We start from the raw sequence: 26,042 nt of genomic DNA on the forward strand, positions 1-26,042 counted from the left end.
GGCTTGGAGCAGCCTGGGACAGTGGGAGGTGTCCCTGCCCATGGCAGGGGTGGCACTGGGTGGGCTTGAAGGTCCAACCCAAACCATTCCAGGATTCTCCGATTCTCTGTGTCCGGAGCTGAGCAAAGCTCTTCTGCTGCTGGCAGGAGTCAGGGGCAGAGGGTGGGATGAGTTAATGCCGTGAAGTGGGCGGCAGCTCTGGGGTGTAAAAGGGAAAGGTGACACCTCTGAGCTCTGTTCTAAGTCCCCCAGGATCCCCAGAGTGGCTGGAGCGATTCCTTCTTCCTCTCTGCAGCCCTCAACCCCTTCAGCCTCATCTTCCCCACAGCCTTTGGCAGCGGGACCACCCAGGACTGGGCGAGGGAGGACTCCCCTGCTGTGGAGAGCGAGCCACGGGCTTGGCAAGGGGCACAGGGGGACGGGCAGCACCTTCAGCCACCTCTGCCCTGCTCCTGATCTCACTCTGCTCCCCCTGGCCCGGGCTGGCTGCAGTGCCCTGAGCCTCTGCCTGGGAAGGAGCCGTGCAGCATGGACAGATCCCGAATGGGATCCCTGGATTGCTGGCAAAGCTGGGAGCCAGCCCAGCCTGCAGCTATTTCCAGCAAAGCTGTTCTTAGATGAAGTAAATCCGTAATGAGCAGCAACGTTACTTTTTAACCAGAGGCTTTTCACACCCTCTGCGCAGAGACTCCTGACACTTTTTTTCTCTCCTTAATGAGACAAGCTGATTATTCATTTATCCTTCATCCCTGCTTAAAAGCAACTGGGGCAAAAAACAATTGATGGCATTACAGAGCTGGGGCTGGCAGCCCTGAGCACGGCTCTGGGGAGGCAGGCAAAGGAGATAAACAGGGAAAGCCTTGAGCTGGTGCCATCCTTACTGACTGTGAGCCTCATTGAAGGCATTTTCTGCTCAGGATGTGGCCACTGAAGAACAGTTTGGACTCCAAAGTGGTGTGGGTTTGGCCTGCCCCCTTGCCAGAGAAGCTGGGAAGCTCTGCTCCCCCCTGACTGCAGCAGGGAATGGGCTGCAATCCTCCCAAATGGCACAGAAAGAGAACCCAGATTCCAGACAGAGCTCTTGAAACCCACCAACGCTTTCCTGAAAGAGTGAGGTGGAACTGGACTGCGTTCCCAGGTCTGGTTCAAGGAATTTGGGGCAGTGAGGGGGTGAGAGGCTCTGATAACTACACTCACTGAGAGCAGCTCCAACACCTGGCGCAGCACCTCCCACCGAAGCCGCTGCTGGGGGTTTGAGTTTGGGTGAGAACAGCCAGTGAATTAAACTGTATTAAACCACAAGTGCTCTGGGGATCTGCGCCTGACTTCCCCTGATCCTCGCTCCAAGGAAGAATGAACTTTGGTTTGGGTTTTTGCTAAGTCATGTCCATCCTAAGTCAAGAAGTCCTTTATTTCTTCTTTTTCTCTTTTTTTGCTCTCGTGCTCTGCCAGTGAGGGGGTTCGCAAAAGAAACTGGGAGGGAGTGTAGCCGGGACATCTCACCTGCACTGGCCAAAGGGATATCCCACACATGGAAAGTCATTCCCAGGATAGAAACTGGGGCTGATCTGGGTTCGGGAAGGGATTCTCGCATCAGCCAAAGGGTAGCGAGCAACTGCCTTGTGCACCACTTGTTTGTGTTGTTTTTCCCCCTCTCAGTTAGTTAAAATTACTATTACAATTTCCCGTTGTTGTTGTATTGGACTCTGTTTTCAATTATGAGCATTAATTGATGGGGCAGCCATGACAGGCCCGCGGTTGCCGTGGCAACGCCGCCCTCCGCCCGCCAGGGGGCGCCGCCGCGCCGCGCCCTCCCATAACCCCCCGCGGCGGCGCCCCGCCCGCCTTTTCCCCGCCTCCATCATGGCGGTGAGTGCCACAGTCGCGGGCCGGGACCAGGCCGGGCCGTCTCTATCCGCCGCCATCCGCGCTCGGCGGGGCTCGTCCGGGCGCCGCCCGTGCGGGCGGGAGCGGGGAAGGCCGGCGGGAGAGCCGCGGGGGCGGGATGGGCGCGGAGGAGCCGGTGGGGCTCTCCGTGGGAGCGGCTGCCGTGACAGGCCGCGGCCCGCCCGGTGGCGGCGGTGCTCGAGAAGGAGCCGTGGCGCCGGCGTTGGGCCCCGGCGGGGAGCGGGGCGCGGTGTCCGGCTGCGGGAGCCTTTCTGCGAACCCCTGGCGAACCGTCCTGGTGCTGCCGGGGCGAGCGGCGGGCTGTGCCCCGGGCACCCTCGGTTACCCCCGGTGTGGTCTCTTCGCAGCAAGACCAAGGTGAGAAGGAGAACCCGATGCGGGAGCTGCGGATCCGCAAACTCTGCCTCAACATCTGCGTCGGAGAGAGCGGGGATCGGCTCACCCGCGCTGCCAAAGTGCTGGAGCAGCTTACGGGGCAGACCCCCGTCTTCTCCAAAGGTGAGGGGCTGCGAAGGAGCCCTGGTGGTTTTCCCGGTTGTTTTCCTTCCTTTCCGGTGGGTGCAGCGGCAGCGCGGTCCCCGGGAAGGGGCTCCTTGACAGAGCCGGTGTTGGGAGAGTTGTTGGAGAGTTGGGGGGCTTAAATATTCAGGGGCTGGTGCACGTTTGTGTCATTTCAGTTCTGTCTCCAAACTCGGGCTGCTGCTCTGCCAACATCCCTGAAGAGGGAACGTTGTGCTGCCTCGGTTCTTTCTAATGCCTTTGAATTTATTTGGGCTTCAGAAGCTCTGAACCCCCCGGGTGGGAATTCTCCGACTGTCCCCTAAGTGTAACTGTTGCTGCCTACAGCCCGATACACGGTGAGATCCTTTGGGATCAGGAGAAACGAGAAAATCGCTGTTCACTGCACGGTTCGCGGGGCCAAAGCAGAGGAGATTCTGGAGAAGGGGTTGAAGGTGAGAATTTTGGGCTGGATCTTTGGTTTGTGGAAGAACAGAACTCTTTTCCATTCTGACTGAAGGAGTGTGTGCTCCGAAATGTTGCACCTGATCTAGGTACAGGTCAGATACATGGGCTGAAATGTTCACACCCTTTATCTGTGTGCTGTTTCTTCTTTAAGAACTAATTGGTGCAGCAGCTGATTTGTTTTGGGGTTCAGTCTTTGCTGCTGGGATTTAGGAGTAAGCTGGGGGAGTAAAATTTTAGGGATAAAGACTCGTTAGCTTGTGAACAAGTTGGGGGTCTGGTAGCAGTGGCCAGGAGTTTTAATTCTGCTTCCAGTCAGGAACAAAATAGTGACCAACAACCAACGTTTCAGGTGCGAGAATACGAATTGAGAAAAAACAACTTCTCAGACACCGGGAACTTTGGCTTTGGAATCCAGGAACACATCGATCTGGGGATTAAATACGATCCCAGTATCGGTATCTACGGCCTGGATTTTTATGTGGTGAGTATTCCCTGTTTCCTGGGCTTGGGGGAAAGCTCCAGAAGGAGCCTAGAACAAGAACTGGCTCCCATGGACTTGCTGCCAAGTGCTGGAAGATAGATTTGGATTTTGTTGATGTTTGTCTAATTAGAGATTCCCAGAGCTGCCATAAAACCCCTGATTTATGACAAATCTCACAAAGCCACTTCAGAAACAAATCCTGTTGCTCTGACTGTGACTCTGGGATAGCACTGAAACGGCTGGGCTGGGTTTGGGGAAGGAAAGTGCAGCAGGGCATCACTGATGAGGAAATTCCAGGCTTCCCTCCTAGACAGCTGTTTAGTTGAAGAAAACCAGTAAATGCCAGGATGAAGCAGTGCTGTTGGCCTCATCCTGCAGGTGCTGGGCAGGCCGGGCTTCAGCATCGCTGACAAGAAACGCAGGACTGGCAACATCGGGGCCAAGCACAGAATTGGGAAGGAGGAAGCCATGCGCTGGTTCCAGCAAAAGGTACAGTCCGTCTTTATTGTTGTATCCTGAGAGTTTCCTAGCAAGGGTCAGCAAAATGCCTCATGGAAAGGCTGGAGCAAATCACTGGGCAGGAGGAGATCTTGATGAGTGCTTAAATTGTAGATTTTTACTGTCCCAGAGCAGTAGAAGCTGCTACTACTGAGCAGAAATGTTTGAGCACGTGTGCTGTTTGTGCTTTTTTGGGTGTGCTGAACTGAGAGAGCAGCTCTTGGCAGGAGAGCTGGAAGGAATTACCAGCTCTTGTGTAAATGGCTCCCGCAGTTTTGGAGGAGTTACGTGTTCATGGTTCATGAGAGACAAGGCAGGGTTAGGATTTGTTGGTCTGACACAGCTCCAGGCTCAGCTGCCACACTTGGGAGGATGGAGAGATCCCCAAAGAAAACAAGTTCTTGTGCTTATCTCTCCATAAAATGAATAATTGGATAATGAATGGGAGCTGCTGAAAGCTGGGTTGGAAATCTCAGAGCTGGGGACTGCTGATAGTTTTGCAGAGGTGAAAAGTGTGCACAGTCTGCCTGAGGGCTCTTTACTCTGCCTGGACCTACACGGGTCATACCCTGTGCAGGGAGGCCTCCAGCCTGATCTTGCTGAATTCCTTTTCCCCCCATCCTGCCTGGTTGTGCTTAATGTGGCACAGGTACCTTCAGGGCCCAGATTTTGGGACTGGTCCAGACCAGTGGAGCTTGTTTCAGGGGGCTGCTGAGCAGAGCTTAATGCTTCTCTGAGCACAGCCCCTTGGACATTCCAGCACAGCACAAAGGTACAGAGGCAGCTGGCTGCAGGAAATCTGCTCGTCCGTGTTAGTGTTGGCTGGTGCCTTGGAATGACTGCTGTGACTCGAGTTTTCTGCACAGCAGCACTGCACCTTTACCTGCTGGTGATTTCTCACTTGGTTCTTTTTTTTTTTCTTTTCCCCTCACAGTATGATGGCATCATTCTTCCTGGTAAATGAGCAGTTCCTGTTACCAGAAAAGTAAATAAATTTTTCTAACCCCTAACTTGTGTTGTGAGTTTTGTGGGGAAGCTGATGGGAGCAAGGGTCCTTCTCCTCCATTATTATGGTTTGGTTTTATTCTTTGGTTTTTTTCCACATTTTTTTCCAATCCATGCTGCAATCCAGTGCTGCAGGCTGGGAAGAAAAGCTCTTCTGTCCTGTTTCTGTGTCTGTCCCACTTGAGCATTCCCTGCTGAAGCTGTGAGATGGAGACAGAGGCAGCTCAGGGGACAATTTCCTAGCTCCCAAAGTTTGCAGTGACTCCGAACATCGGTGTGCCTCCTTATCCAGCTGCCCCACACTCCCGAGCTCTGTGTCCTTCCCTGCTGCTGGCAGAAGGAGCTCAGCTCTTACGTGCTGGTTGCTGCTGAGGCCACAGAGCTGGACCTGGAGCTCAGGGATCGCGGGAGTGTGATGGTGCAGCACGAGACACCCACGATGGCCTCGGGGAGCTCCTCGTCCTCAGCCCACGCGTTGAGGTCGGGGTTGTAGCACTGCACACATTTCTGATACCTCTTTGCTCTCTCATTCCAGCCCCCCACCAGGCACAGGCGCCCCTCCAGCAGAGCCAGCCCGGCCGTGCTCACCCCGACGGGCAGAGGTGCCAGGGAGCTCCACTGCCCCGTCAGGGGGCTGTAGCACTCCACGGCCACCACGTCCACGCGCTCGCCGTGGGGGCCCAGCTGGCTGCCCCCCACCACGTAGGCGCGGTCAGCCACGGTGGCCGCGCAGTGCCAGCCCCGGGGCGTGCCCAGCCTGGGCTGCTCCCTCCAGCTGTCCGAGCCCGGCTCGTAGCAGCACACGGTGCGGGAATAGGCGTGGCTGATGTAGCCGCCGGTGACCAGCAGCTGCCCATGGATGACGGTGGAGGCGTGGCAGCAGCGCGGCGTCTCCAGGCCGGCCTTGCCGTGCCAGCTGTTGGTGGTGGGGACGTAGCACTCGACGGAGGCCAGGGGGCCCTGGGCGTTGCGCCCTCCCACGGCGTAGAGGAGCCCGTGGCAGGCGCTCAGGCTGAAGTGGGACCTCCTGTGCTCCATGCTGGCCAGGTGCAGCCAGGTGTTGAAGCGTGGGTCATACCTGAGGGAGGAAGGGCAGAACTGTCTGTCCAGGACAAGCTGCAGAGCTGTGGGGAGGAGGGTGGGCCTGCCAGCCATCTGCCTTGGGAGGAGCTCTGGATGTGCTTCTCTCTTCTCCAGGAGTGAGAAAGCACCTGGGCACTGCACAGAATTAAATCCTACTTGTGCTGCTGGTGCTCCAACCCTGGGGACAGCCCAGCATTGCTCCTGCCCCGCAGGCTCCAGCCTGCCTTGGAAATGTTGAGTGCTACTGCTCTGACGTGTCCCAGAGCACTGTCGCTGTCCCTCTGTTGAGTCTTGGCAGGTAGAAGTGGACGCAGGGACAGGATAAGAAGGCACCAGTTCCCTGTGTGCCCACGAGATGGCAGAGGGAACTGCTGTGTGCCCAGAGCGGTGCTGCAGGGACACAGGGCCAGCCTGGGAAAGGTGGATAAGCTACAAGCCAGAAAGAGAAAGCAGACCTGCCAGTGGCTCCCTGAAACCTCACTCAGAGCAGGACAAGGAGCCCAATGATGGTTCCTGACCGAGGGGTGGTGATGAGGTGAGAAAGGGCTGGGCTCAAGAAGTGCCGAGGATGTTGCCTGTGCAATCTCAGGTGGCTGAGCCAAGCCGTGGGCAGAGCCACTGGGAAGTTCAGGTTTAGGTTGCAGACAAAATACTGCATGGTTTAGGTTGCCGTGGTTACTCCTCTCTTCTTTGAAAAGTAATCCCTTGGCAATCCAGTGGCAGTTTATGGGGATTTAGGAAACAAACCTTATTTAAATGATGAAGACAGAAACGGAGACAAGAGTGTGAAGGACAACAGGAACCCTGGGGATGCTAAATCTACCCCTAGGGTCAGTGGGGGCACAGGCACACACGGCACAGCTCTGACCCCTCCCCAGGGTCTGCGTGGCCAGCTGGGGCCCACCTTACCTGCTCAGGGTGCTGACAGCGTGCTTGGCCTGGTTCCTGGCATCATTTTGGTCTTCACCACCCGCAACGTAGATAAATCCATCCATCACCACCACACACTGGTTAAAACTCTTTGCTGGCATCTCCGTCAGCTTGTTCCAGTTTCCCTCTGTGTCCCTGTAGCTGATGTCTCTGCTCAGAGCCTTCTCAGACAACGCTAAACGACCCCCAACTGTGACAAGCACCCTCTGGCCTCCCCGTATCCTGGTCCTCCGGGACTGCAGGCTGTTTTGCTGGTGGGGAAGCAGGTGGTAATTCATAGCATCCACGAGGAGCTTGTGGCACTGTGGATCTTGCATCATGCGTGGCACAGGTTGGATGTGGTTGACCAGGTCTGGAGCTGGGATTGTGCCGAAGCGGATGTTGCTCAGGAGGTCAGCAGCGTGCCGGACGCGTTTGGGGTCAAACTCCAGCCACTTGACAGCAGCCTGGAAGGCTGCAACCTCGCTGGGTATCTGCAGGCCATCATCCATCAGCAGCTCATTGACCTGATCAAAGGGGAGTTTCATGAACTGATCGGTTTTGGAGAACTCCATGAAGTTCTCCCGGATGAATTTCCGCGTGGCATCCTTCACCTGGTTGAGGCCATAGGTGCCCGAGATGTTTGCAATGTAGACACAGTTCTCCACAGCCATCTCCTGCACGAGGAAGTCGCTGCAGAGCCCCAGCAGGGCCGGCACCTGCAGCCGTGTGGCCGTGGCGATGGTGCTGCCAATGGTGTGCAGGGACAGGCTCAGCGTCCCCGCGTAGGCGAAGGTGATGACGGCGGCCAGGCCCAGCGGGGACACGTCACGGAGCTCCAGCTGGCACAGCCGAGGGTCCCTCTGCAGCAGCCCGTGGATGTAGTGGCTGCAGGAGGCCAGGATGAGTTTGTGCACCTCGAAGGACTTGGTTTTGGTGGCAATGGTGAGGTCGCAGAGGAAGCGCTCCTGGCGCATCTGGTTCAGCCCCTGCAGGAGGGCGGCTCCGTGCTCCGGCGCCTCGACCTCTGTGACCGAGCAGTGGAAGCCGTTGGAGCCGCTGTCGTGCAAACCAGTGCAGTGATGGAGGTGTTCCACACCCAGCAAAGCATCTGCCACCCTGCCCGGGGCAACGGGTGCGTCCCTCTTATCCACCCTGCGCTTCACGGGGGTTTTCTTCTTGGGGGCCATCTTGGCAGGATTGGAATGGGACCTGATGAGAAAGGAAGGGTGAGAAGCCTTATAGTGGGGGTGCAGGTGTCCTTCTGCTCGTTAGGGCATTCAATAAAGCAAAGGAAAAACTCCTACTGAACCAAAAAACATCTGGGTCAAGCCTAGAGGAGGATGGGAACTGCCCCCCCAAGCCCTGCACCCCTCTGAGCTGTGGGAAAGGCTTTGAGGGGACTGCAGGAGAGAATTCTCAACTCAACCAGTGCCAGCACCTTTGCAGTGTTATAAAGGACTGAGGATTTTGGGTGGCTGCTCTGGGAACTGGGAGCACCCACTGGTCCTGGGGTGTGGGGCCATGCTTGGCCCCGCTGTCTGGGGTGACACCAAGGGTGCGTTTCACCTGACTCAGGCACAGCTTTTGAATGTTCCCAAATTCCCTTTGAACCTCCAGTCTGAAACTCAGCAGTGACCTCACCTCCTCTGAGGGAGCTGGGAGCAGCCAATAGATGAGGGAACAAATCTGGCCAGAAATAGCTGTTACTGCTCTGTCTCACATGTCTGGGGCTGTTTATTGCTCTTGGCCACAAAGATCAGGTTTCTTGGAACTGAGTAATCAGCTTGTATTTAGCGCCAGGAGAGAAGGGGGGCATTAGGAGACTCCAGCAAAAACACGAAGAAGGGAAAAGTTTGGGAAAAGTTTAGCAAAAGTCCCTGTCAGGAAAGAGGATTCAAGGCTGGGCTGGAGTGGGGAAGTGGCAGTGCCAGCATGGCCAAGCTCAGGGTGCCAGGGAGAGCAGAGGGAGCAGGCATGACTCAGAAGCCACAGGGATTCAGGAGCAAAGTCCCAGGCACTTGAGCCATCCCTGGAATTGTGGTGTTTCACGGGGCTACCCCAATTTACACCGCTGAGAGCTCGTCTATCACGGTGTCACATCCTGGAATGGGTCCTGAAACGGGGGCCCAAATGCTGCTCTCTCCCTGTGTTTGGATGTGAAATGGTTTCTGACACCAGCTCAGGACTGGGAGAAGGAACTGGGATTTGCCCTTTCCGAGTAACAATGCTTGGATGTTTCCAAACACACATTTTATCCAGACTATCCACTCCTCAGAAAAATCAGCAGTTTCATCTTTTCAGCTGGGTTTAAAATGACGATACAGGTTAAATATTGGAATTTCCCAGGAAAATAAAATATTTTTCCAGGTCTTCTCTCCAGATGCCTCAGACCTGCCCTTCCCTGAGACACAGCACTGCCAGAGCCTCCTTGCTGCCAAGAAGGAAGTTGTTCTGGGATAAAAAAGGTCTTCTAACTGTGCAGCACACTTCACACAAGTACAGGGGAAGGTCTGGGTTGATGTCCCTGGGATTCTGCCTGTCCCCTCTGGGCACCTTTGACAGACTTCCCAACTTGAAGCACAAGTTTGAGTTATTCCAAAGTCTGGCTGTGGGAGGGCAGAGCGACCTTTATTACCTGCACTTAACTTAAAATGGGACATTATTGCTGCTCCTGATTGAAATGTCACTGCAGTGACCTGAACAAGGTGTTTTTCATGCAGATTAATCCTGGCTGCTGGGTTAATCTAGGGAGCTGGAGTGATTTGAAGAGCTTTCAAAGGGCCCAGACAGAATGGAGGGAAGACAGCAAGGAAAGCTTTTTTCTGGCTGTTTAAATTTCTCTTAAAAGACAATCGTTGTCCTCACATCATTTCAGTGCTGCTAATCTCAGCCCTGATTACTGAGCCAATAGCAGAGCAGAGTAACTCTGTCTTCAGAAAGTTGTGTCAGGCTTATTTTCTTTAATACCTAACCAGACAGAGTCTCTCTCCTTTTCCTGCTGGTGGGTTCAGTCAGAGTCTGGGTCACAGCCAACTCCCAGCCAGCCTGGAAAACTACCTGGGACACTGCAGCTCCAGGCACTCTTTTACTGCTAATAATTCTTCCAGCCCCATTTTAGAAAGCAACAAAGACTTTTTCCCCATGCCACTGTTTCCATTATTCAGCAGTTCCCAGCCCCACACAAGGTCTCTGCAGATCCTGCCAGGTGTGTGCTGGCTCTCTGTGACTCACCCACAGGCTGGCCCTGCTCTTACCTTGCTCTCAGACAGGTTAGTCCAGCGGGACACTCTGCCCAGCACCAGGATTTGCAGGTCAAGGCACAGAGACCCTCAACTTTCCCCACGCAACATCCTCCTCCCTCCTCTCCCCCTCTCCCAGCCAGCTGACTGCTCTTATCACTTCTACATTTACAGCAGGCTTTTGGGGTGGTGTGAGGTCAGCCGCCCTCGCTGAGTCCCAGGGGGCACGGAAAGGGCTGGACTCAGGTCCAGACTGAGACCTGGAATGGGCTGGACTCAGGTTCAGACTGAGACCTGGAAAGGGCTGGACTCAGGTTCAGACTGAGACCTGGAATGGGCTGGACTCAGGTTCAGACTGAGACCTGGAAAGGGCTGGACTCAGGTTCAGACTGAGACCTGGAATGGGCTGGACTCAGGTTCAGACTGAGACTTGGAAAGGGCTGGACTCAGGTTCAGACTGAGACCTGGAAAGGGCTGGACTCAGGTTCAGACTCAGCTGAGACACAGCACTGCAAGAACATCCTTGCTGCCAAATATCCCAAAAAAAAGCAGCCATTGGGAGGCAACAGGAATAGGAGTGAAGTGACATTGCCTCAGGAACAACTGTGTCTGGTTCTGGGCTCCTCAGGACAAGAAAGACGAGGAGCTGCTGGAGCGGGTCTAAAAGAGGGAACAAAGATGATTAAAGGACTGGAGCATCCCTCTGATGAGGAGAGACTGTGGGAGCTGGGCCTGGTCGGTCTGGAGAAGGGAAGGCTGAGAGGGGATCCCATCGATCCCCACAAACATCTCCAAGGGGTGTCAGAGGATGGTGCCAGCCTCTGTTCAATGGTGCCCAGTGAGAGGATGAGGAGCAATGGCCATAAACTAAAACACAACAAGTCCCACCTCAACATGAGCTTCTTTCCATGAGGGTGGGCAGAGCCCTGGAACAGCTGCCCAGGGAGGGCTGGAGTCTCCCTCTGTGGGGACATCCCAAACCCACCTGGACGCGTTCCTGTGCCACGTGCTCCAGGTGCCCCTGCCTTGACAGGGGGTTGAACTGGACGATCCCCAGAGGTCCCTTCCAACCCCAGCTACTCTGGCATTCTGCCACAGCCCATCCTGAGGGCGGAGCTGTCACCCCGACCCCGCTGAGGGAGCCACGGCGGCCGCGCTCCCCTCAGCGCGGCCCTGCCAGCACTCAAGATGGCGCCGCCCGGCCCCAACATGGCGCCCGCCGCGCTCTGCCCGGACCCGCCATGGCCGAGGCCGCGCTGCGCCGCTTCCGCTTCCTGCCCGCAGCCAAGATGGCGGCGGCGGCGGGGCAGCGCCGTGGGCCCGGCAGCCGCTGAAGCCGCTTCCGCCGCCGCGGGCTCTCCAGCAGTAAAAATGGCCGAGTCGGTGCTGGAAGTTGTGGGCCGGCTCCAGGCGCGGCTGGCGGGCAGCGCCGAGCCCAAGAAGGTGATGGGAGTTGCCTCAGCCCGCCGGGGTTCCAGCGGTGGGGACGGGGGTCGGGAGTGCGCGGGGCGCGTGGCAGGGCCGCCCTCCGCCGCGGCTGCTCCTGCGTGGAGTTCCGTGCCCGGCCGGGGCCGCGGTGCGTGGGGTGAGACGTGCGGGCTGCCCGGGGGCTGTCCCCGGTGGGACTCCTCCTGTGCCACCAGCCCGGGCCAGGCTCGCAGGCCCGGGGGGTTCCGTTGCGGCGGGCGGGCGGGCGGGCGGGGGTCCCTTTTGGGGTCCCGTCGTGGCGGGCTTGGGGTGGTGGCGGGGGTCCTACGGCAAGTCCTCCCGCGACAGTGGCAGGCAGGGGTCCCGCGTGGGGTCCCCCCGTGACAGGGGCGAGCAGAGGTCCCCTTTGTGGTCTCCCTTTGGCAGTGGCGAGCAGGGGTCCCTTTTGAGGCCCCCCGTGGCAGTGGCGAGCAGGGGTCCCTTTTGGGATCCCCCTTGGCAGGGCTGGGGCCCGGCTGGGCAGACGGGCAGCGGAGAAGTCGCCGGAAGAGTCTTGCCCTGGTGACGTGTTGGGTGGCAGAGCCGCGGTGCTGTGTGAGCCCACGCAGGGAGGCACAGCCGCGGGGCTGGGGGAACACGAGTCCCGCTCAGGAGCTGGCTCTTGTCGCCTCTGTTCCCTCTGGCCTTGGGGGACTCTCTTGGCTCTTCTCGCCCCTCTCCACGAGGGAATGTGGCCGCTGCCAAAATGCGCTGCCTGCAGCAGCTGTTGTGGAGCGGCTGCTGCGCTGCCCCGACCTGCCTTGGGCTCGCTGTGTTCGGTGACATTCGGCTGGTGACAGTGACTGTCCTGCTGGGCACCAGCATTCAGAGCTGGTTTTTCTAGTGAAATTTGGAATAATGGTTGAACTTGGGCATGCTGTTACTCCATTCTGTTGTTTTAAAGCGGGAGCATCTGTTGAGAGTATTCACACGTGTTTGGTTCACGTTTTGTGTAATTCGAGTGAAAGAGGAGGCAGGCAGGGCTGTGCAGCTGCTCTGTGCTGGGCTGACTGTTTCACTGAGACCAACACCTGCAGGACTCGCTTCCCAAGATCTCCCACCACTCAGGAAGAGAAGAGGATGCTCGAGTGCTGACCCTTTGAAATGGGAGCCCCTGTAGGAGCTCCAGCCTGCCTGGGGGTGATGTGATGGGATCTGCTTACTCTTCTCACCCTCTCAGCCAGGACCAGAGCAGGGTTTAACAGGTGAAGCCCCAAATGGAGCTGAGGGACTGCCAAGGAGTCAGTTCCAGGGGGTCTGAGCTTTGTGGTGCTGAGACCATGGGCAAGACTTCAAATATTGTCTCAGTGCTCCGTGCACAGAGAATTTGCGCTGCTGTTTCGTGACCCTTGTGTGAGCTTGGGGCGAGAACTGCTGGTGTGTTTCTGGAGCACTGCAAGTCTCGGGGCAGTGTTTGCACAGCCGACTCTTTCTCCAGTGACCTCGTGGAGCGAAGTTGTTTCTTGCTCTGTTGATCCTGTGTGGTTTTGCAAGGGCAGGCAGAGGAAGGAAAGCAGGGTAATGACTTGAAAACCTCTTTTCTTCCCCAGCAGAAAGGCCCTGTGACCTATATTCTTTATTTCTGATACTTTTTCAACCATGTCCTTGGAAGCATTAATGGTTTTAAGCCTGAATTTAGTTGCCGTTGCATTGTCTCGATAGATCTTGTGAGGACCTTCCTGTGCTAGAAGTTTTACCCCATCAGTGGGACAAATCCACAGCATCCCTGGGTGCTGCCCACCCTTACACCATTTCCAGTCCTCACGTTTCTTGCCTGGTCCTTTGAAAATATTTTATCAGGAATGTGAAAGAATAATATTTGCCCAAGTATCGTGTACAACTCGTTGCCTTGCTGAAAGGTGTAAAGTGTTGTTATTATTGGTTTCGGGTGAAAATCGGGCTGCTGGCACAGAAGAGTGTGAGTGAAATCTTGGACAGTGCTGTCATGGTTTGGAAAGAGCCTTTTTTTTCCAGCAGAGGAAGTACAAGCTCTGCTTTAGGGCTATGGGAAGAAAGAGGAGAAGGAAAACATGAGCATCTTCACGGAGCAGTTTGATATTAGCGTGTGTTTTTAGTGTCGTAACGGTCTGGCTGCCTTCTTTCAGAAAAAGAAAACAATCCACCCATGTTCAACAGAACTTCATTGGAGCTGGAACTCAGGGAAGGTTTTATGGGTTGTGTCTTGTGGCTGATTGACTGAAACTCTGCCCTGTGCTGGGGTGTTTTAGAAGAGTTTTGTCGTGTGTGTCTCACAAGATACGAGCCTGGTGTTTTCTGTCTCCCACCTGGTCACCTTTTCCTCACAGGATTTGTATAACCTTGGTTATTTCCAAGATGAGCTGCCAGATTTAGAATCCCGGGATTGTTACAGGTTGGAAAAGACCTCCAAGACTGAGTCCAACCTTTAACTGAACCCTTCCATATCAACTGAGTGCCATGTTGTTACTTGAACACCTCCAGGGATGGGGACTCCACCACCTCCTTCCAATGCCTGACCACCCTTTCTGTGAAGAAATTCCTCCTGTCGTCCAAAATTCTTCCTGATGTCCCTTTAAGCCTCAGTGGGATGAACTCCATCAGCTTGTTACCAAAGGAAATAAAGTTTAGTACAAGTTTTTAAGCCTCACTGCATCAAAGTTGTCTCACTTGGTGCATTTCATGCACAAGGACTTGTGTTCCACGGAGGAGCCGACTGCAGTGGCTGTGGAATAACTCAGCTCCTCGTGAGACGTGTTCTGGATCAAGTGTGTGGCTCCCCTGGTCTCCAACCACACTGAGAACAGCATTCCCATTGAGAACAGCACTTCTCTTCTTGGAATTCAGCCCTGAAGGCAACAAGTAACTAAAGAGCAAACAGAACTGTGGGAGATGCTGCAGAGGGGTGTAGCTGGAAAATATTTGGGAAGATTTAGGGATACCAGAACGAGTTCTCCCTTGGTTCTTACTCTCACAGTGGGATTTTGTAAGCTCTGAAAAAACCTTTCTAGGAATTTAATTAGCTGACAGAGTTGCTTTAATATTGTCCTGGTTTACTCTTTTTCTATCTAATACAAAAATCAATCCTTCTTTCCTTTCCTCTCCCCTTTGTGCACACAAGTCCAAACTCCTTTGTTACCAATCCCAGAAGGATTTTATCCTTCCCAGAGGGATCCTGACCCCTGAACTGTGGCAGTCCAAGGGAAGGCAGCAGAGGTGGCTGAGTCTCTGCTGCCTTTGGTTTGATGGCTTCAGTTGTTAGTGCACTTGTTGAGCAGCTGTGCTGGCAAGGCAACAGCAGCTACTCTTGCTATCAGTGTTTCACTCTTCTAAACTAAGAAAACCGAAACCTTCTGTCACAGTTATCAGGTCCTAAATATAAAGGAGTGGTTTCTAGTGAACAGAAGTTGTGGTTTTGCTGAAGTCAGAGGAAGCCTTCTCTGGGTATCGAGGAGGGTTTCCTCTCTGAAAGCAAGAGCGCTCCCCAAATAGGTTAAAGGAAGTCATTTCCCTCAAAAGGAAGGAACCCTGCAAACCTGTCTGATCCTTGCATGGTGGGCGTGGGGGTGATTGGGTGTCAGCTTAGGCTGACAGTGCTGATTTGAGCACGAGCACAGTGCTTTAAAGAGAAGATCTGGATCAGGGGCAGCCCTTTGTATGGCATATAGCATAGGAGTGCTGAGCACAGCCCGGGCTGTATAGGGGCTATAATAATGGGAATGCTGATGAGGCTGGACTGTGGCTATAGCTGAGCTGTGGGAAATGATGTGAGGGGCAACAGTGCTGTCAGATGTGTTCTACCATGTAGTGTAGCTACAGAGCCAACAGACATCGTGGTGAGGCCATGTCCCAAACCACCTGGGTGGCAGAGGTACAGGAACATCCCCTGCACTTAGAATCCCAGGACAATTAAGGTTGGAAAAGACCTCCAGGATCATTGAGTCCAACCTTGTCAGCCAGAGCAGAGCCCCATGTCCAGTCAATCCTTGGACACCTCCAGGGATGGGAACTCCACCACCTCCCTGGGCAGCCCATTCCCATGCCTGGCCACCCTTTCCTGAAGAAATTCCTCCTGGTGTCCAGCCTGAACCTCCCCTGGTGCAGCTTGAGGCCGTTTCCTCTTGTCCAGCTCCTGCAGCTCCTCGCTGGGGTGCTCATTGGAGAGGGCTCCTTGTCCCATCCTGTCCCGTGGAGCAGCTGGCGGTGCTGGCAGGGTCTTGCTTGGGGTGTGTGGAGGTGAAGGGAAGAGAAAAGAGTGGAGCAAGAGGGAGGGAATTTGGAATTTGGAAGGGATCAGGTGCTGTTTTAGCACCTGATTGAAAAGAGCCTGTTGGCAGTGGAGACACAGGTTCCCCTCTTAGGTCTTTAGGAGCATCTAGAGATCTCCCTTCCCCTTTTTATTTTGTTTTGTTCCCACCCTTCTTGCCAAGGGGTGATTCCACCACCACCTTCAGACAGTCACAGGCTTCCCAGTCCTTTCTTCCTCTTGCTGTGTGTTTCTGTTTCCGGTGCTTTGAGCCAGATTTAAGTTGCAGTCCCATGTGAAGCAAACGTTAATATTTGAGTGCGTTACAAAACTTTCAGGTGGGTTCTTGTGGGCAGAGACAAGATTTTTTTTGCAGTTGGCCCTCGTGTTCAGCTTCTCAGGAGCTTTTTTGGAGCGAGACAGCAGCTGTCAGGCACTTGGATCTTCCTCACGAGCTTTCAGGCAGTGCAGCATTTTCTTCCTCCCTAATCCCTGTCTGTGGTTCCGTGTGATAACGCTGAACACTTCTCCTCTTGTCTCCACAGCTGCTGAAGAGTCTGAAGAGGCTGTCAGAGTTACCCATCACAGTTGACATTCTCGTGGTAAGAGCTGTGAAATCTCTCGGGCTTTTCATCGTGTCTGCCGAGTCCCAGGGAGAGCTGTTTTCCACGGAAGTGCTGCTTTCCCTGGAGCTGGGTGTGTCACCTCGGCCACCTGCTACAGCCCAGTGTCACGGCTGTGATTGTGATAAGGTTCTGGAGGTGCCAGGCACGGGGAAGGAGCGTGCCAGGGCAGGTGGGAAGCCATGGAGGACAGTTTGTCATCCTCAGTTCTCCCAAAAGCTTAACACCTGACTGGGATATGAGAGTTGGAGCAGATCCCAGCAATAACAAATCAGCAGGAAATGAGGAAGTGCTAATCCTTACAGTTTTTAATGGCTTCTGTCTTCAAATTTGCCGACTCTCATGGTAAATACTGACTTGGGTTATTAATACGAATAATTAGTGTTTGACTAAGGTAGAATTAACGCTTTGATTTACATGTAGTGAATGGTATAAAGTCAGCTGAGAACATAATAAAAGTGATATCCTTGCTGTTAGAGCAAGGAACCTTCTCCCTTGCAGCAGTAGGGAGTGTGTTGCCTTTGGTGACTCTTTAGGGAGTTTAGCAGGGGTGAGAATTCCTGTTTTGCTAAGATGGATTCGTGGCTCTCTCATGAAGGAGACAGGAGTGGGGAAGACTGTGAACAGCCTAAGGAAACACGAGCTCGTGGGAGACTTTGCCAAGGACCTTGTGGCCAGGTGGAAGAAGCTGGTGCCGGTGGCCCAGGAGGCAGAGCGGTGAGTGAAGCCCATGGATGAGCTTTGGGAATGTTTTCTCAGTGGATATTTTAAACCTCTCTGGCCAAGGCTCTGGAAAAACTTGTAAAACCAATATGCAAACTCTGCCTGGGGGTTTTGCCTTGTTTTGGCAGAAATTTCCTGCCTTTGCTGGCTCTGGAGTGTTGGGATGCTGAGAGCTGCAGTTTCATGTGGAAGTTGGGGCCAACTTTCAAGAATTTGCAGTTTGATGAAGAGATTAACAGGAGATGCCAAAAAAAGTGCCCTTAATAAAGCAAAAGATGCAATCTGCTTGCTTCCCATTTTGTGATTCTGAAGACAGGAAGCTCTAGGCCCAAGTAATTTGAAAGAATGCTTTTATGAGCCAGAATCCTGTGGAAACTGGAAGTTGTTGCTAGCAGGCATGTGGCAGTAACAAAGCTGTGAACTCAGCAGTGAGATCAAAAAGGTTTGGGTGATAAAGGCCCAGTTATTAATGGGAATTTAAATGAGTGGTATTCCCACATGTTGAACTGGGGGACATTTCCCACAGTGTCACACAGCCAGGAGTGTGTAGGCACGGAGAAGGTTCTGTACACAGCTGTTTCTAGTCCTAATAAAAGTGCTCCATCGATTCTTGCACTAGAAATGCAGTTTTTAAATCCCTGATTGTTGCCGCTCCTTAGAGATTTAGTGGGATTTTTGCCACCAAATACAGCCTTGGTCTTCTGTAAGAGGTGTTCCACTCCAGGGAATGGCTCTTTTCATTCATATTGGGCAGTTTTAGTCTAACTCTTTTTGGTTTCTTCTCCCTTCAGAAATAACCTAGACTCTGAAGACCGTGACTATGAGAGGAGCAGCTCGAGCAAAAGGCATCAGGAATCCTCCCTCAGAGAGGATGAGGAAGCTGATCAGGATTACTCAGAACCCTTCCAGCCTTCTTGCAGCCAGTCTTATAGCCCAGATCATAGGGAAAAGAAGTCCAAAAGATATCCTAGGCCTGAGAGAGCACACGAGACTTACAGCTATAGCAGCCACCAGGGGAAGGGTTGGGGCAGATCCTCCCCGGTGCTCTCTTCAGATCAGGAGTACTCGGACTGTGGACAAGCTGTGTCACCTGAGCCCAGTGAGAGCCCTCAGGATGTAGACACAGACCCTTATGCCTCTGAGGAGCAGGAAGAACCAACACTATTCCATCGGAAAGCCAGCAAAGGCCACAGCTTCCAGGAGAAGCTCGGGGCAGGCCGGGAGCGGAGCTCTGGCGATTTCTGCGACAAAGGGAGCGCGAGTCGGAGCAAAGAGCACAAATCCTCGCACAAGAAGCAGCGGCTCGATGGCAGAGAGGATGACAGGACCTCTGCCTTCAGCCCAGAGAGGTTGCACAAGGCCTCCTTCAAAGAGCAGCTCCGAGAATCCCCCGTGGCAGCGGCCGGCAAGGAGAAGCAGAGGACGTCGGAGAGCACCAAAAAGGAGAAGAATCGGGAAAGCGGCACCTCCAGGAAGGAGAAGTCACACTCGTTGCCACACTCGGAGGAGTCTTTGGACAACCACGTCAAGAAGCAAAAGCATCGGGACTCTGAGAAGAGCAAATTGGAAAAGTCCAAGCAGGGCCTGGAGAGCTCTAACGCAGAGAAACGGAAAGCTGAGAGTGACTCAGGCAATAGGATCAAGGAAAAGGGGGGTTCTGGGAGCTTAAAGTCTTCGGAGGGGAAACGCAAAATCTCTGAGGTGGACAAAAAATCAGTGGGTTTTTCCTCAAATTCTGGGGAGGGGGAAGCAGAGGATGAGTTTGAACAACCTACTATGTCCTTTGAGTCGTACCTCAGCTACGACCAGCCCCAGAAAAAGAAAAAGAAAGTGGTCAAACCCGTGGCTGGGTCAGCTGGGGACAAAGACCGAGGGCACAGCAAGCAGAACGGATCCAAAGCCGGCACCAACAGCTCGAGCTCCAGTCAGAAGAGTTCAAGCCACAAGAGAACAAGTGAGAAAAAGGCAGAGAAGAAACCCCCAGAGCCTCCTAAACCAAAGAGGGTAAGGTTTGGAAGGATCTGAGAGTGAAAAAAAAAGGTGGGACCAGCTGCTCTCAGTCCTCTGCCTTGTTAGTTTTCCCATTGGAAAAGTGGGTGAAGGGGGGGAGAAAGAAATGCAGTGGGTGGATTTTATGTTTTATTATTTTATGTTTATTCAAAAATAGGGAGAGTAAAAGAGAGAACCTTCAGTTAAATATTGGTGTGAAAGAGTATTGGACATGATGCACTTGGTGAGAAAGCAGAGTATCTGTGGATGGGAGCTTAGAATCCAGCCCAGTTTGCAGTGCATCTCCTGCTGACAGGGTTCCTGTGTCTCTCCTCTCAAGTATTTATGCTTCTCTAAAATGGACCTTTTCTGGTGTCCAGAAATGGGAGAGAACTGGTGGTACAAGGCAGCTCATTCCAGAAGACAAACCTTCTTTTGTGAAAGCTTGGAAAATGAGCAATATTTCTGTACAGATCCTTTGTCACATGGGTGCCAGGGTTTGGTATATAAATAGGGACTAATATGTAAAACCTTTACTGTTTCATCTTTTTACTCAACTTGGAAACACTTGGCTCTTCATAAAGTGGTTTTTATAATGTTTAACAGCATTTTAAACCCTGCTTTGCCATTCCTTCTGATAAATGCTTCATAAAACTTCATATCAAAGTTTTCAGTTTCCCTCAGTTTCTGAGGTTCCCTTCTCCTCCACCGCTGCAGTTTTTTGCAGAATGAGGAAAAGGGGCAGAACTGGTAAATGAGTGTTTGTGATCAAGGAAGTGCTTCAGCTTGTTCTGAATTGGTTAAAAATGTGGATGGCTCTTTCTGGAGAGTGCTGAGTGATCCAGATCCCAAATTTTGGCTTCTTCCTATTGGCAGTCACCACATGAGGTTGTTCAGTGGTGCAAACTGATCAGTTTTGAGTGATTTATTCAAAATATGCAAAACCCCCCCCAGTTCAGTGCTGTTTGTACGCTGGTGGAAGGTCACATTCTGCTGCATTCCTGTCTTATTCCATGTACCTCCTTTCCTTCCAGATAATTTTAGATGTGGTACCAACGTTACCAGACATCCCCCTGCCCCCCATCCAGGCCAATTATCGTCCTCTTCCCTCGATTGAGTCCATCACCTGCTCCCAGACAAAAAGGAAAGGTATGTTGGGCAGGAAAATGGGTTTGGAATGAGTCACATTGTGGGAGAGAGCGGGAGCAGATGCTGGCTGGGTCCAAGTCTTTCTGTTGGGGTCTGCCAAGGGCAGAGGTTTCAGGGAGAAAAGGCAGCTGCTTCCTACGTGCTCCATCAGAAATGAGAAGAGTCCTTCACTGACCCTTCTTTGGGGCTTGGGCTTTGGACTTGTCCTTCCTGAGCTTGCCCTGCAGGTCTCTTGGAGAAGACTTTGCCCTTTAGGTTGCTTCTGGGTGACTCCAACTTGTGCCTCCTGTGCCATTCATCAGGACAGGCTCTTTTTTTTCTCTGTCCTCTGCTCACTCCAAGCATTTCCCTCCACAGCAGTGTCCTCGCCAGTGGAGGAGAGCGAAGCGGGTTTCACAGGCCGACGGTTAAATTCCAAAATGCAGGTGTACTCTGGCTCCAAAACTGCCTACCTCCCAAAGATGATGTCCCTGTACCAGCAGTGTATCAGGGTCCTCAGCAACAACATCGACTGTAAGTACCTTTCCTTGTCTCAGAGTCACTGTGCAGGTGCACTGAAATTTTGGCAACTTGTTTGTACAGACCCCAGCAGTTCCCCTCATTACTAATACGGGACAAATCCCACTGGAAGCTCAGGTGCTGCAGGAATCAGCACCCACAATGTTTTCAGGCAGTGCTAAAGCACTGGAAATTGTGGCAAACAGAGCTTGCACAGATATTTCTTAACCTGGAGGTATTGGTGCATGAGGTTCCTTTCTCCTCCCCTCATCCTCCATGGTGTTGTGCAACACTGCAGTTTTTCCCCTGTGTTTCAAGGTGTCAAGCCCTTTCCTTGGCAAGGAAGGAGCAGGATAAGTAATACCCTGTGCTTCTTGCTTCTCTCTAGCGATCTATGAAGTGGGTGGTGTCCCTTTCTCCGTGCTGGAGCCGGTATTGGAGAGGTGCACCCCGGAGCAGCTGTATCGCATCGAGGAATGTAACCACGTGAGTGCCTTGGGAGAAGGGATGTGATGTGCAGGGGTGTCCTCACCTGCAAGAGCAGAATAGTAAACAAAGCTTTTTCATAGCAAGAGGTGGCTTTTGCAAGCCCTGAGTTCCTGGCTTAGCTGCAAGCTGGCCCTGCTGGAATTCCAGTGACACCAGCACTGAGCTGGTGCCGCGGGAGAGGGCACTGGAGGCAGTCAGGAGGGATCCCAGCTCTGTGTGGGTTTGCTTCAGGTGCTGGTGGAGGACACGGATCAGCTGTGGCACAACCACTGCCTGCGAGACTTCAAGAACGAGAAGCCCGAGGAGTTCGAGTCGTGGCGGGAGATGTACCTGCGGCTGCACGACGCGCGCGAGCAGCGCCTGCTCATGCTGGCACGGAACATCGGCTCTGCCCACGCCAACAAACCCAAAGGTGGGGCTCAGGGAAGGGGTTTGGGCTTAAAACCAGTCCAGTTTAGGAGTTGCTTAGCTCTGTGTGCTTGCTTTTGCTTCAGGGTTTAGCAGTGTCTTGCTTTCAGCCATGGTGGTGTTGATGCAGGGCAACTTTTTACAGCAAGGATGTGTAGGGCTGCAGAGGCACCTCCTGTTCCACATGGCTGCTCCAAAACCAGGGAGGGGAAAGCATTCCTGCTTTTTGGATGAACATAATGAGAACTGAGCCGATCAGTCTGATTTCTCACTGCAAGAGGTTCAGACCTTGGGAAGGAGACTATCACTATTTCTTTGGAATGGATGGATTGTGGAGAGGTGGATGAACTGTCAGTAGTAAGACAAGCAGTGAGGAGCCTCCTTTTTAGACAGCTGGATCTAAGTGATGTTTCCCTCTGTCCTCTTGCAGGGAGAGTGGCCAAGATGGCATTTGTGAACTCTGCGGTGAAGCCCCCTCGGGACGTACGGAGGAGACAGGAGAAGTTTGGAACTGGAGGCCCTCTTCTGCCAGAGAAGACCAAGTGAGTGTTTCTCTGTAGCAGTTGCTGCTCTGGCCCCTGAAGCTCAGGGAATGATACTGTGTGTCTGGGAGCTCCTTTTGCAGGGAAACTTGTAACTGTAATAGCCTGTTTCCCGCTGGGAAGCGCAGAGATCCGGGTCCCTGCTGGTTCCACATTTCATCAGCCACTGCGCTGTTACAAACGTGGCTTGTGTCTGGAGAATTGCCTCAAACCAGGGTGAGCCCTTTATGGAAATGCCTGTCCTGTGTCTGTTCCAGAATAAAACCAGTCCTGTACACATCCAGCAAAAGCCACGCTCGGGTGAGTGACGAGCAGTCCTACGACGGGCCCAGCACCAGCAGTGCCCACTCGGTCCCATCTTCAGGTAGCACCTTCTCCTCCTACGACCCCAGGAAACCCGCAGTGAAGAGTAAGTACAACCTGCAGGACATCCCATCTCAGAGCTCCTCCTTCCCAAGTAGCTGCCTCTGCTTTGGGAGAATTCCAGGCTGTGCAGGAGGGTTGATATTGATATCTCTCCTCTCTCTAAGAAATCTGTTCAAGTTTCTTGCATGAGGAAAAGCAAAGGTAAACATCGGATTCACCTGCTCAGAGCTGACTATCAGCCTGTCCTAATGGTAGCAGTGAGGCAGAACCTCTGCCTTTGCTGCCCTGTGTCTGTCCAGCTGTTGGAATTGGAGTGCAGCTCTCTTGGGAAGGGAGGAGGGAGGGTTTCACCAGGGATCTGTGTTGGTGCAGTGCAGACAGCAGTGCCTTCTCCTCAGCCTGTGACCTGAAAACTCTGATGGGCCCTGCTCAAACACTCGTGTCTGCCAGGGCTGCAGCTTTGAGTCGCTCTCAGCTCTTAGTCTGTCGCTTTTGCTTTCATGTGGGGGCCTTTTTTGTTTGATTCAGTGGTGAGGTTTGTTTTTTTTTTCTTTCTCTTTTGCAGAAATTGCACCAATGATGGCAAAGACTATCAAAGCTTTCAAAAACAGGTTCTCTCGGAGATAAGTTTGCAGTGCTGAGCTGGGCCTTTCTCTCTTGGGGAGGAGTGGCACTGAAGGGGGAGAAGGTACCCAAACAGCCCTTCCTTATCTTTGAACTCTTTGGAGGCTGCAGCTGCTGGGAGAAGCTTCGATCTGCACAAGATGACGGCACAGTATTTTATCTTTTATTCTGGTCCCTTTCTCAGTGTCAAGCCCCTCTCTTTTACCCCCTGTCCTCAACATTCTGTTTCTGGCTTTGTCATCCGTCGAAAGAAGGGTGTACAGAATCTCCCGACACAGGAAAATGTGAAGTCTTGGCACCTGCTGAGAGTGGAAGATCCAGAGACTTATTTACTATTTAACCTCCTAATAAATTATAAAATCATTTTAATTAATATTTTGCCCCTCTACCCTGCTGTATTATTTATGTCGCTCCCAGTAGTCTCTCCCCTCCCAACCCAGTCCCGGGGTCAGCCTTGGTGACTCGAGCTGGAATCCATCTGTCTGAGTGGACTTGGGGTGTCACAGGAGCCTTTCCTCGTGATCTGGTACCTGCTGGGCCCAAAGTCTCACCTGGAGACTCTGGGACAGGTAGGACCAGTGGCCCAGCCACTTGTCAGTCCTTTGGCAAGTGCATCCAGTCCTGAGGCTTTGCTCCCTGCTCATGTGTGTCAATAAAATCTGAGCTCTTGACCTTCTCTGTGCTGTTGCTGTAGATCCTGTACAGGTGCTTTTGTGGTCCTGCAGGGATGCCAAGAGCCTTTGGGGACGTTTCCTCTGCTGCTGTCGTCTTCTGCTGGCTACTGGGAATAAAACTGCCAGGGATTTGGGAGAAGTTTTACTGTGCACCAAGTCAGATTTTAACTTTTTATCTGGAGAGAGATAGGGGACTTTGCAATGGAAAACAGTTTTTAAATATCAGTGAAGGCATCGTTTGCCTCTTTTAGTGGGAAGAAGGAATACTTCTGTCTTGTTTTCTGTGTGGAATTGCAAAGGATTTATTTCCAGTTGGGAAGCTGGTGCCTAAATCCTGTCTTTTCCCTGTATGTTTTGCTCTGTCCCCTCTATGGAAAAATCCAAGGATTTTGGTCTTTGAACCTGAAACCACTTGAATGAGGTTGGAGGGAAGTGAGCAACGGAATGTGGCTGTAGTAACACGTGTGTGTCCTTCAGAGCAGGAGCTCAAAAGGCTCCCTTGTACCTGGTGTGTGAGGAGCTGGAGCTCTGGAAGGAGAAGGTGCTTGGTGGGGCTGGTGGGAGTGTCAGGAAGTGCCCTGGAGCTCCTGGAGAGGTGGGAGCCCTGGTGAGGACGTGAGGATGGCAGCTGGGCTCGCCAAGGCCGGAGCTGGACACAGGCAGGAGCTGGCTGCGATGTGGGGAAGGTTTCTGCTTGTGGGGTGTGTCTGGGGAAGGTTTCTGCTCCTGTTCTGTGTCTGCCCCAAAGGGAACCCCAGGGGTGGTGCAAGCAGAGCATGGGGCTGGGGAGACCCCAGGGCTCGGGGGTCTGAGTGGGTCGGAGAGGGGAGGGATTCTCCTGTTCCAAGCCATATTTGCTGCCCTAGGACTTTGCTGTCTGGGTGGAAAAGATGCTGGTAGTGGATGCTGTTGTTGTTGGCAGCTCCTGAGAAGCTCTGCTGCTGGCTTTCCGTGGCTGCCAAATCCCAAACCGGTGGAGTTGTCTGTGTGCACTGACCGGGGGAAATCTTGCTGTGAAGGGTCCTCCCTGGAGGGCTCTAGAAAAATCCCTGTTTTGCTTCTGGTTTCTGTTTGGTTGTTTCTTTCCTTTTATTTTTTTTTTTCCTCCTCCTTAAAAAAAAAAAGTCTTTCTTTAAAACCATTCTGAACACCTGTCTCCTGTTTATTTGTTCTGTTCTTTGTTTAGTTTGAAGTTCTTGGAAAAATGTTCTCAGACTCTCATGTGCTGTAAGTTTGTTACAGTCCCAGATGCTTTAATGTTACCGTGCAGCATTTCAGTGTGTGTTGTGCTGTAAAATAATGGCTCCTTACTCCTGCGTTTTTGCTGTATTTAATTTTGCTGTATTTTTAATTAGATAACAATATATTCTCTTCTGCTGACCGTTGTGCTACTGTTTATTTCTCCTCTGTACTTGGGGTAGGGGCAGAGGGGAGGGAAGCAGAGCCTGGCATCGCGTTCAGACACGATGGAGCTTTGAACAAAGGATCTGGGCGCTGCCCAAGAACGATTCTGGGCACTGCTAAACTGCCAATTCATTGATACCACAGCTCCATACTCAGCTCTGGGTATGGCCCAAGCGTTGCTGTTTTGGGGAGATGCTCTTTCCCTCTCAGAGCAGCCCCTTTGCTCCAGGCTTTGCCAGCTGTGTCCGTGTTTTGTTTGTGGGATTGCAGGGAGGTGACACTGGTGTAACTCTGCTCTCACAGGGATGATGCCAACCCCTCACCCTTCCCTTCCTTTTCCTCGGACACTAAATCCAGCCTGGAGAGAGGTGGGCACCGGCCCTCAGCTGGGAGCAGAGCAGGGATATTTCCCTGGGGGACACACTACTCAAAGTCTGGGATCAAAGTGCTCCTTCCCAGTCTCGGGGCGTGACACTTGTGCAGTTGTTCTGTGCTCCACCACACACTAAAGGATGGAGCAGAGCCGCCTCTTCCCCCTTCCCACCCCATCCCGGAAGGATGAGTAACGGGAGGAGGAGGGGGAGTGACTTGGACTCGTATTTGTATTTTGCTCCCAAACTGTGTATATATACAATTTTCTATGTTCCTTTTTTTTTGTGGTAACTAAGATGAATATTTTAATTAGATAAGTTATATGAAAAAGAGGAGAATCATGTCTCAATAAAAGCCAAACACTGCACCGTGGCTGCTCGTTCTTTCCTGACTCTGACAA

The 26,042-nt window shown here is 52.9% G+C and overlaps 3 protein-coding genes across 5 annotated transcripts; 2 read left to right on the forward strand and 1 right to left on the reverse strand.

Moving 5' to 3' along the window:
- Positions 1-1,797: 1,797 nt before the first annotated feature.
- Positions 1,798-4,863, forward strand: RPL11 (ribosomal protein L11). The gene is made up of 6 exons (XM_032132578.1): positions 1,798-1,869; positions 2,256-2,406; positions 2,755-2,861; positions 3,224-3,355; positions 3,734-3,844; positions 4,788-4,863. Exons 1-6 carry the CDS (start codon positions 1,864-1,866, stop codon positions 4,815-4,817), a joined length of 537 nt encoding a protein of 178 aa, XP_031988469.1. The 5' UTR covers positions 1,798-1,863; the 3' UTR covers positions 4,818-4,863.
- LOC116455119 (kelch-like protein 31) lies at positions 3,733-11,275 on the reverse strand. 3 transcript variants are annotated; one of them, XM_032132576.1, is made up of 3 exons: positions 11,078-11,275; positions 6,851-8,062; positions 3,733-5,936 (listed from the first exon to the last, which is right to left on the reverse strand). In XM_032132576.1, the coding sequence occupies exons 2-3, from the start codon at positions 8,038-8,040 to the stop codon at positions 5,210-5,212; spliced, it is 1,917 nt and encodes a 638-aa protein (XP_031988467.1). In that variant the 5' UTR covers positions 8,041-8,062; positions 11,078-11,275; the 3' UTR covers positions 3,733-5,209. The 3 variants fall into 3 exon arrangements, with proteins under 3 accessions (XP_031988467.1, XP_031988466.1, XP_031988468.1); XM_032132575.1 differs by having other exon boundaries at positions 10,981-11,275; XM_032132577.1 differs by lacking the exon at positions 11,078-11,275 and adding an exon at positions 10,108-10,365.
- A 100-nt stretch (positions 11,276-11,375) lies between these two features.
- On the forward strand, positions 11,376-26,009 carry ELOA (elongin A). Its single transcript, XM_032132396.1, has 11 exons — positions 11,376-11,535; positions 16,327-16,383; positions 17,003-17,121; positions 17,919-19,131; positions 20,151-20,265; positions 20,623-20,778; positions 21,152-21,249; positions 21,484-21,664; positions 22,091-22,202; positions 22,460-22,611; positions 23,134-26,009. The coding sequence occupies exons 1-11, from the start codon at positions 11,464-11,466 to the stop codon at positions 23,193-23,195; spliced, it is 2,337 nt and encodes a 778-aa protein (XP_031988287.1). The 5' UTR covers positions 11,376-11,463; the 3' UTR covers positions 23,196-26,009.
- The last annotated feature ends 33 nt before the right edge of the window (positions 26,010-26,042 follow it).

The sequence above is a fragment of the Corvus moneduloides genome, chromosome 23 (assembly GCF_009650955.1).
Source record: "Corvus moneduloides isolate bCorMon1 chromosome 23, bCorMon1.pri, whole genome shotgun sequence".
NCBI classification, from domain to species: Eukaryota; Metazoa; Chordata; class Aves; order Passeriformes; family Corvidae; genus Corvus; species Corvus moneduloides.

Coding starts and splice junctions, on each gene's coding strand:
- RPL11 (XM_032132578.1), top strand. Junction 2,862..3,223: donor TTCTGGAGAAGGGGTTGAAG/GTGAGAATTTTG, acceptor CCAACGTTTCAG/GTGCGAGAATACGAATTGAG. Junction 3,356..3,733: donor ACGGCCTGGATTTTTATGTG/GTGAGTATTCCC, acceptor CTCATCCTGCAG/GTGCTGGGCAGGCCGGGCTT.
- LOC116455119 (XM_032132575.1), bottom strand. CDS start 11,066: ATGTCCCCACAGAGGGAGACTCCAGCCCTCCCTGGGCAGCTGTTCCAG. Junction 8,063..10,980: donor GGAAAGAAGCTCATGTTGAG/GTGGGACTTGTT, acceptor CTTTCTCATCAG/GTCCCATTCCAATCCTGCCA. Junction 5,937..6,850: donor GCTGTCAGCACCCTGAGCAG/GTAAGGTGGGCC, acceptor TTCCTCCCTCAG/GTATGACCCACGCTTCAACA.
- ELOA (XM_032132396.1), top strand. CDS start 11,464: ATGGCCGAGTCGGTGCTGGAAGTTGTGGGCCGGCTCCAGGCGCGGCTG. Junction 20,266..20,622: donor CTCCCAGACAAAAAGGAAAG/GTATGTTGGGCA, acceptor TTCCCTCCACAG/CAGTGTCCTCGCCAGTGGAG. Junction 21,250..21,483: donor GCATCGAGGAATGTAACCAC/GTGAGTGCCTTG, acceptor GGTTTGCTTCAG/GTGCTGGTGGAGGACACGGA.